Source organism: Exophiala dermatitidis (assembly GCF_000230625.1).
Source record: "Exophiala dermatitidis NIH/UT8656 unplaced genomic scaffold supercont1.4, whole genome shotgun sequence".
Lineage (NCBI taxonomy): Eukaryota > Fungi > Ascomycota > Eurotiomycetes > Chaetothyriales > Herpotrichiellaceae > Exophiala > Exophiala dermatitidis.
The window spans coordinates 3,442,569-3,452,337 of NW_008751649.1; the positions used below are offsets into that span (position 1 = coordinate 3,442,569).

The window sequence follows — 9,769 nt, forward strand, 5'->3', positions numbered from 1 at the left end:
CTCCTTGGTCCAGTCAGCCCAGGTGCTGGTAGCAGCGGCCGGGGTGGTGGTGGTAGTGGTGGTAGTGGTGGTGGTGCTGGACTCCTTGGTCCAGTCAGCCCAGGTGCTGGATGGGTCGGCCGGGATGGCGGCAGCGGTGGCGGCGAAAGCTGCAACGGCAGCGACAGATGCGGTGACCTTCATTTTGTTTGTGGGAGGGTGGGAGTTTCTGAATTAGAAAACTGTAAAGGTGTTTGGTTGTTGGAGGTTGAAAAACGAGTGTCGTGGTACAAAGACCGGAGTTGTTCGAGTCTAACGAGTGACTGGAAGTTGGAGTATTGATCTTGGGATGGAGAGAGAAAAAGATGAGCTTGGGAGAGAAGCAACCGGCCATATATACACTGGCGGTCGTATATTGAGCTGAACCCGGAGGATCTCAGGAAATTAGAGTATCCTGCTAGTGTGAGTGTGCCCGTGATGGTGGTGGTGCAGTAGTGCCACGAGTTTGTTGCGAGGTCCCATCGGTGGATCTGCCCGACGGAGGTTGTATTTCGAGGCGTCAGGGGTAACGCCAGCAATTCCCTGCAGCCTCCACATCGTCGGCTTTAGCGCAGCCTCATCAGCGAGATTGGCGGCCCTATTGGCGCTTTTTCTTTCCCGGCCCAAATTGTAGCGGAGTAGCGGCCACGACCTTTCTCATCAACATGCTCGAGCTGTCTTTTGGAAGCTCTGCGGCTCTCATCGCGGGCCTTTGCTTCTGAAGGCTGTCAATGTCGCCGTCAAATGATCAGCATTGATCGTTATGAAGTATATTGCAATGTGGTTTTGGTCCAGTCAGACGACCTGGGCTTCATCACAGTTACATTATTGTGATGGATGTCCGAATCAAACACCTGGTGGAGTTTTCTCTTGTTCCAGTAGCTGTTCCATGGTAGATGAAGCTGTTCTCCTAACGTGGGCCAGAAACCCATACTGCAGGTCTAGTTCAGCCCCTTTGTGCGGTGCCTGGTAGGGAATGTTTCTGTTCGTTTAGGCGTGCCAATCCGCTCGAGACAATGGTACCATTGGCGACCGGGGATTTGGGTAGCAGAAGCCACCATTCACTGGTTCAGGGCTGTGGCCGAGTAGCACGGTACTCCCCTGGCATGGGTGACTGGTCACTCACGAGTCGATTCAGCCCATCAGCCCACCGGTAGCCGTTTCGCTTTGAGCCTCTTGTACACTATGCCGTCACTGGAACGGCGCCGGCGAGCAAAAGGGGCTACTTCGAACTCAGAAATCGAGCCGTAATTCGTGCCGTGTTCCAAACACAAAGCTTGAGGTTGCTTATTCATGCAAAGGCCTCATTTCGTTGGGCGTCAAGTGGTCGAAGTGATCAGACCAGGCGCGCTACGGGAAATCACCGCCAAGCCTGCGCACCGGCTGATAACCAATCGGCTCACGCCTCTTGGGAGCTTGGAGCCTCGTCAGCTTCAATCTTGGAATTAATCCTCCACCATCCTCTTAACCTTCGAGCTCGTCGTTACGATTCTCCCAAACCTCTCCTCGCCACTGGCCGTGCAATCTCGACTGTTTTACTTCCTTTCGCTTGGCCGACCCATGTTCAGTTCCCTGCAAGTCTACTTCATGCGGACCCGGGCGCCGCCGCACAGCTCCCCAAGCTTCTAGCGCCAATACCAATCCAGACACCCAACGGATCGTACAGTATCTGGGTGAAAGGAGCATGGACGAGCATTCTACTGTACAGAATTGACATCGAGATGGGCTCACGGACACTTTCCAGCTGCACGCCACAAGAAATTCACGCAAAAAACGGTCAAGAGTACCGATTCTGATCATGATGATGATGCAATAGAACCGATCGTCAGGGAGGTCTGGAACAGAACTTGACGTTGGTTTGTTTGTTGATCAGCATTGACCATTGTATCTGGAAGCGGTATCGATAAGCAGGTCAAGTTTTGGAGGCTCTAGTCCTTGGACTAGCGAACAAGTTCATGAAATGGAGCATCCAGGCTTTTCCCCGGTTCACGGCCAGTTCTGTTCCTCACGGCCGCAAGGAGCACAAAATAGGGCTGGAACTGCTTTTGCCATGAGCGACTGAAAATAGCATCCAAACAGACAAGCGGTGGGTATATCTCCCCCTGCTATTTTCTCAACTTGCCCTGGTCGAAGGATCCGGTCAAAGATTACTTCTCCGCCAACGCAGATGAGGACCGGCTACCAGTTTCGGCTATATCTGAATGAATGAGAACAAACCGGACTTGATCCGATTTACCGGACTGTCTTTGATTAGTCCAGTGGCGTTTATTCGAGACCTGGCCACTCGATCATGTTCCCCCTTCTCTCGAGGAAATAGTAGAAGTTGCAGAGCGCTTAGGGACACAACTCGGCCCAGATGCGGAGCCAGAGTTATCAGCTTATCAAGGTTTTCTCATCCACCCCGGGCAGAAGAGACATCTGTGGGCATTACTGTACAATGGTACAGTCGCTGTACCGTACTAACCAACTGGTGGCGGGTGGCTCGTGGGCAACGGTCGGGAAGGAAGGCTTCAGTTGTAGTGACAGCATAAACAAACAAGTAAATAAACAAATACGAGTAACTACACAACCAAGAAAGCAAACGCCACACAACACTAGAGACCAATTCACTCGCCTGTACAGCAGGTAGGCAACTGGCACACTACTACATGTACGGCATACTGGTGGACAAAGGTCGTCTGTTGCACGGTGGACGGCTCCAACCTTCTTCCAGCCAGGAATTGTAGCAAGAGAGTACATGAATATAATTCTAATAAATTGACCGACTTTTCATCCTTGCTGTAGATCAACGTAAGGCCAACCCACCAATGCCTACACCTAAAACCCTAGGCTGCTCTACCATGATTTCTCCATAGAATCTCGTATACCATCTCCTATTCAGTGGCCACAGACTACTATGATAATTACCAGGTATATGCCATGTAGAAAGGGGGAAGATTGCCACGGGGACCGGGGTGGTTCGGCAATCTCCTGTTCCCTATCGCGGTACCTACCTCAGGCTACCTTACGTTAATGCTTGCCACCACCCCCTCAAAAAGACCCGAGACATAATAATAGCAATAAATCATGGAAAAAGAAAATCACAAAAGGTCCCACCAGGTCAAGTCAGGGACTTTTGGAAATAGGATGGATTCAGTCACTTAAGACCACCGAAATTGATTGTCTCCATCGCTCAGAAATGAGCAACAGTAGTAGTACAGTGGGCCCGGTCCGAACAAAAGTAGATAATCATAATGGCACGTCCCCAATTTGCCGCCTCCTAGGCCGTCACGTGCGGTTGAATATTCCTGTCCCCATCCCCCCTCGAGCCAACCTCAGCTGTACAATGTTGTACGAACCTACCTCACATTTTCTCTTCCACTCTCCTACAGTACTACTACTGTACTCAACAGCATCAAGCACACGACGAAGTGTAATGCAATGCGATGCGCTGCAATCCAGGGGTGAATTCCTTGCAAATATGCTACGGTCGAGAATATGAAGAAAAGATCATGGGGCTGTAGACGGAGAGTGGTGTCTCTTGTCTGGGACCTGGATGCGTGATGATGCGCAAATGTCAAAGAGCAAGCAAAAGGAAACATGCATGAAGAAGGGCTGCTAGTCATTGTGAATGAATTTTTTGGCATTGTTTCGTGTGTTCTCAGTTTCCCTTGCTATCCACGCTCAATTCAGCTCATGAGAACACACTGTCCGGGGTATCATCTGCTTTTCGCAGTGTGAGAGCCTTGCTCACTGCAACTTGCTTGGTAGGTACATCATACAAAAGTCCATTGTGCTCACCCATAGCTGTCGCCGAAGACTGAATCGTCCGTCCACCATTCGCCATCCAGTCGAACGACGACCTTTGCGTGTTGAGCCGCCGTTTCTGGCTCAGCCACCATTGACTACTAGGTCCTGCACGCATCCATCACATTCAATCACCTTGCATTCCATTCTCTCAACCGCACATCCGGGAACCTAGGGATTTCGTTGGACGATGTGGTGCTATTGCACAGGCGCGCGTCGTCAGGTGGGTGTATGTCGGCATGTCAGTGAGCAGTAATTGTTGGTCTGTTGGAAAGCAATTCAGATGACGAACTTGGTGCCTGGGCTGGTCTCGTAGATCATCTTGACTTCCTGCTCCTTCTCGATTCTGGGGCGGAGTCTCTCCTTGTCGTCATACGGGACTACCATGGCCTTCTTCAACTTTTGCATTAGGGTGGGCTGAATCTTTCCGTTCATGCCTCGCCAGTTGGCAAGCAAGATCAACTCATGACACTTCATCTCGGTCAAGGCCTTCAAGAAGTGGAATTCGCCGCTGACAAGTCGAGCACGACCGGCAAACAAGAGCGACAACTTGTACAGCGTGGCTTTGGATCCGATCATACGGAAGATCTCATGCAAGGTTGGTTCCTTGACGAATCGGCGCTGAGTGATACTGACTCCGGGGTAGTTTCTCGCGGTCGCATCAGTCAAGGCGAAGGAGACGTATTTCAGGCATGCAACGTTGGCTGGGCCAATTCTCTCGAGGAAATGTCTGACGTCTTTGTATCCGATCTCTTCCCAGGTTTCTTGGTAGAACTTGCCACGAACCTCGATGCTTCGAGCGAAGTTGAACGCATTTTCCCCATACAAGATCGCCCTAGCCTCCTGGTGGATCTGCTTGCAGGTTGCCAGAAGAGCAGATGAACGGGAGAAGTTGACACGTCGGCCGAAATCCACAGCTTCGTCGCCACGGAGGAGGAATCGATAGATACGAACACGCATTTCGGTCGGGAGGCCCAGCAGGGTTGCCTCGTAGACCTCGGGCTTGTTGGGCTTTGCTATGGCTGTGTCGCGTGGCATGTTCAACTCAGACGGTCGAACATTGAGGGTTTCTGCCGGTGCGCTCATCACCTTCAAGCCGCTGAGGCCCAGGTGGTGCTTGAGAAGGTCCATGAGGTTCACATTGATCACGGTGGCTTGGCCTGATGTGGTGGTGGCTCCGATGGTGACGATACCTGCGACCTGGGCTGCGTCGTTGCTCGCGACTTGAGCCACCATCTCAGTCGACGAGGGTTCAGGCTTGTCAGTCGACGAGGATTCAGGCTCGGCAGTCCACAGAGTGCTGTCGTCAATTTCGCTGTCGTCGTACTCAGGAATGTCATCGTCGGACAATTCAGGGACGGCAGGGGTTGGCCCATAGCGACGTTCAAGTCGAAGATCGGTGCGACGCTTCTTCTCAGCTTCTTTCTCCTGGGCTGAAAGTCTCTTTCTCTTTCGGATCTTTGGAACCCCAGCTTGGTCAGATTCGTTGCCGGAAGAGAGGTCATCAAAGGCGTTGTTGTTGGACTTCATCTTGTTGGCTTTGGCTGCAGCCGCGCCAGCTTTTCCGCCTGCGCGCCGTGGGGCCATGATCAAGGTGCTCAACTACGCGACAACCTGTGCTAGTTGAGGGGATACCTTGACCATGGAGGTTGAAGAGAGCTAGTAAGAGGTAGTAGTTGTGCAAAGGGGGAAGTGGTTGAGTGTGAGGGTTGAAAGAAGAGTGGACTGCGATAGATCAATAGATCGGGCGCAGGCGAAGAGGTGGTTGTTGACGCGCAGGTGAGGAAGCGACACTGCCAGCGCCTCTACTAAAAGGTATTATCGTCGCGTTATTCACAGCGTGACGGCAGCGCACTAAGACACTACAAAATACTCGCGCTTGGCGAAGAGTGTTAACTCACTTCAAGTTCACCCTGCACTGCGGACTGCGCCAGGAGTACATCTGGCCGTGAGGCTTGCAAGGAAGGCGTGCAGGCAGTCAATGTTCGATCGGGGTCACTGTGATTCTACTGCCCGTGTCCGACAAGGTGGCCGTCATCCCAATCTCATGTGGTGGCAGGCAGCGAACACGGGTTGTTGCCGGCCTCTTGAGATACACGTTCCTCAGTCATGCATGGTGGAAAAGCGACGTCTGTTCCTGGGCTTAGCATTTCTCAGACGTAGACACATTGCATTGCTTGTCAGAGAAAAAAAAGGAAAAGATCTTCACAAAGCAGTTGCCCCGTGGCATCAATTTTGTCCAGGCTGCTATATAAGAGTAGCAGTCATGATAGTCAACCGTAACAAGACTTGGAATCAGTAGACACGCAGCACAATTCATGTCTTTTCAAATCAAGAAACCATCAAGACGCAAGGGAGTGTCTCCTCCGCCGTCCTGCTTTGTGTAACTGCTCTGCATATCAAGCAGTTTGTCATCTAAGCCGCTGGCTCCAAAAAAGGCATCATATGTGGTGAGCAGAATAAAGATTGGGAAGAATTGGTCTGCTCACGTCCATCGACAAGCAGACATTTATCAACAGCTTGTTAACAACATCTCCAATCAGTCTCGTTCAAATTGTCCTTTAAAGGTGGTGAGTGGACCCAGGACATGTCAACATCGCCCACAGGCCCCCAGCCGAAGCTGGAGCGCGAGAGCTGGAAGACAGCCGTAGAGGTACTCTTCATCTTGGATTTAGTTGTGAAGAAAAGGAAAAGAAACAGAAAGATCGAGGAAGTTGGAGGCGGAATTAAGATTATTTTCTGTGCATCGCGACACCTGCCGTATGGGGAGAGACACTAAATATCGAAGTGCAAGATTGAAGTTGGGGTCCCTCCGAGTCCCTCAATCTCAGCATCGGCCGAATCTCCGCAATCAGCCACTTGGACTTCGTTCCTTGACTCAATCCAAGCCAGAGCCAGCTTCCCCGGCTTGACACTTGGTATTTATCCCCCATCTCCTCTCATTTCTTGAGCTCTGCTCCTTGACGGACTCCGGGGACTGTTGGCTCTGACGAGGGTGGTTCTGAAGCGACTGGGAGGACGCCCTTTTCACCAATACTCAGCGCTCTCACCCGTCGCTAAACCCCGACCTCGTACATATATCAACTCACCGTCAACTCCTGGCCGATTCATCACCAACATGGCTCGGTCGCTTGCTTCCAGACGGCTCTGGGGTGCCGCATCCCTCTCATATTCCACCCAATCAGTGTGCTTGTCATGCCGGGCGACCGTCAGAGGATTGTCCTCGTCTAGACGGCTCACCTCGTCCCAGACGGAGGCACAGAACAAGGTATGTTATCTACGTCCGAGAACGTTTCGTTTTCTGACACAGTCCAGCTACTGGGGGACCATCTCAAGGAGGCAGACCCGGAGATCTATCAGATATTACAAAATGTACGTTTAGTCTGCACCACAATCGGCGCTGCTAACAGTGGGCCAGGAAAAATCGAGGCAGAAGCATTTCATCAACCTGATCCCCTCGGAGAATTTCACGTCTCAAGCAGTGCTTGATGCATTGGGCAGTATTATGCAGAGTACGTCCGGTTGCCGGTCTGTCACCTTTACCATTCATTCTAATTGTTCCGCAGACAAATACTCCGAGGGCTACCCGGGAGCACGCTACTACGGTGGCAATGAGTACATTGATGAGTCCGAACGACTATGTCAGAAACGAGCTCTCGAGACATATCGCCTCAACCCTGAAGAATGGGGAGTCAATGTCCAGCGTAAGCGCCTTTCTATTATTCTTACTTGTCTTGTTTTGGTCCGCCTCTAACTGTCTTCAAGCCTTGTCTGGTTCTCCTGCCAACTTGTACGCCTACTCGGCACTCCTTGCTTCTCACGAGAGGATCATGGGTCTTGACCTTCCTCACGGTGGACATCTATCCCATGGCTACCAGATCCCCAGCAAGAAAATCTCCATGGTTTCCAAATACTTTGAGACGTTCCCGTATCGATTGGACGAATCCACCGGCCTGATTGACTATGCCAAACTACACGAGAACGCGATTCTGTACCGGCCCAAGATCATCGTCGCAGGCACCTCGGCCTATAGTCGACTGATCGACTACGAACGCATGCGAGCCATTGCGGACGACGTAGGCGCCTATTTGTTGTCTGACATGGCTCACATTTCCGGACTGGTAGCGGCAGATGTGATTCCCAGCCCGTTTGTCTATTCGGACGTGGTGACCACGACCACCCATAAATCGCTGCGAGGACCTCGCGGGGCCATGATCTTCTACCGCAAGGGCGTGCGTCGGACGACCAAGAAAGGCGAGAAGGAAATGTACGATCTTGAGGGACCCATCAACGCCTCAGTCTTCCCCGGCCATCAGGGCGGTCCACACAACCACACGATTACGGCGCTGGCCGTCGCGTTGAAACAGGCCCAGACTAAGGAATTCAAGGAGTACCAGAAGACGGTGCTTGCCAATGCAAAGGCGCTGGCTGAACGACTCGGCAACTCCGCCTACACGGGCGGGCTGGGCTACACCATTGTTAGCGGAGGCACCGACAATCACTTGGTGCTCGTGGACCTGAAGTCCAAGGACATTGACGGTGCGCGCGTCGAGCGCGTCCTGGAGCTGTGCGGCGTGGCCGCCAACAAGAACACCGTCCCCGGCGACAAATCGGCCCTAAAGCCCGGCGGTTTGAGAATGGGCTCTCCTGCCATGACGACTCGAGGCTTCCAGCCTCAGGACTTTACCCGTGTCGCCGAGATCGTCGACCGCGCCGTCTCCATTGCTGTCAATGTCGACAAGAAAGCCCGCTCCGACGCCGAGTCTAAGGGAAAGAAGAACCCGCGCGCCGTCAAGAGTTTCCTCGAATATCTCAAGGACGGCACCGATGTGCCGGACATCTTGACCCTGAGGAAAGAAGTCGAGGACTGGGTTGGAACCTTTGCTGAGCCGTGGAACAAAGATTGAGCGAGTCATCAACTGACCGCTCGGTCAAGTCATGTGTTGATGTATTGATCATCGATTAGGGTTCGCGAGGTGAATCATGGTATAAGCTGAGCTACATACATACACATCACGTCCCATGTGCTCAAAGACATGGATGCTGAAGTGCCAGTGATCACTGGTCAGTGGTCGACGACCAATAGTCAAATTCCCCGCTGCAGTGAGTGGCTCTTGACAAGTCTCGGTCCTGTATCTTCAAGACCGGTGTGGTTTGAAGCTGCATTGCATCTCAGGCTGGAAGCTGTCGGTGTTAGTATACCTACCAGGTAGTATTAGTGTGCGTTGCAGTGCGGTGTAATAATGTAATCGATTTGGTCGCAAGCTTTCTTCAAATTGAACAGACAAGATTACCTTCAGTTGATGGCCGCTTTCCAACCGGCCCACCCGGTTGTAACGACGATTGCTTACACGTCGTTCATACCCACCCGGCCGGCATGGCATTGCATTGCTTTGCATGAGAATAGTGGAAGTAGTGAAAATATACGATCCAGCTGCGTTGTGCCAGCGACAGTGGCAATGGCAGTTTGGTAACGGTCAACCTGTGCATTGCTTTCTTGGAATTTAAATATAATATTCTCCCGGCGAGTCCACCTTATTTAAGTCTGCACACTCTAGCTGCAGTAGATACTCTACCACTCAATCCAACCACGTCTCATTATTCATCCTTCTCTAATTTATCAATCAATATATGTATGTAGACCGTAGGTACTCATGTCGTCTTTGCTTCAATTGACCCACCTCCCAGAGCGTCCTGTAGATACCTACCGTAGTATCAAGATCTAAAATCAGTGACCGAGTGCGGTCGGATCTAATAGCGAGATACTGTATGTATGCGACCAGGGGCTTTCTCCTGAACTCCTGTACGGTTCCTGTACTTACAGGTAGTACTGCGTGGTTACATATGTACCAGGACCTAGCTTACGGTTGCGTGGCGCGGTAGTAAGGGGTGTAAAGATTCATTGAGTTCCCGACTTGAATCGGTACAACTTGAATCGGTACAACTTGAATCGGTACAACTTGAA

General features: G+C 51.7%; 3 protein-coding genes across 3 annotated transcripts in view; 1 reads left to right on the forward strand and 2 right to left on the reverse strand.

Moving 5' to 3' along the window:
* Window positions 1-1,315, reverse strand: part of HMPREF1120_05534 (uncharacterized protein) — a gene marked incomplete at its 3' end in the record, with an annotated part of 2,010 nt that extends 695 nt beyond the window's left edge. The window contains exon 1 of the mRNA XM_009159714.1: window positions 83-1,315. Within this exon, the coding sequence (XP_009157962.1) occupies window positions 83-183 (101 nt within the window). The 5' untranslated portion in view covers window positions 184-1,315. The remainder of the gene's footprint in view (window positions 1-82) is intronic.
* Window positions 1,316-3,616: 2,301 nt separating this feature from the next.
* HMPREF1120_05535 (uncharacterized protein) lies at window positions 3,617-6,480 on the reverse strand. The gene is made up of 2 exons (XM_009159715.1): window positions 5,706-6,480; window positions 3,617-5,609 (listed from the first exon to the last, which is right to left on the reverse strand). The coding sequence occupies exon 2, from the start codon at window positions 5,389-5,391 to the stop codon at window positions 4,084-4,086; it is 1,308 nt and encodes a 435-aa protein (XP_009157963.1). The 5' UTR covers window positions 5,392-5,609; window positions 5,706-6,480; the 3' UTR covers window positions 3,617-4,083.
* Window positions 6,481-6,631: 151 nt separating this feature from the next.
* On the forward strand, window positions 6,632-9,120 carry HMPREF1120_05536 (serine hydroxymethyltransferase, mitochondrial). Its single transcript, XM_009159716.1, has 5 exons — window positions 6,632-7,072; window positions 7,120-7,176; window positions 7,223-7,316; window positions 7,371-7,508; window positions 7,570-9,120. The coding sequence occupies exons 1-5, from the start codon at window positions 6,923-6,925 to the stop codon at window positions 8,709-8,711; spliced, it is 1,581 nt and encodes a 526-aa protein (XP_009157964.1). The 5' UTR covers window positions 6,632-6,922; the 3' UTR covers window positions 8,712-9,120.
* Window positions 9,121-9,769: the final 649 nt, after the last annotated feature.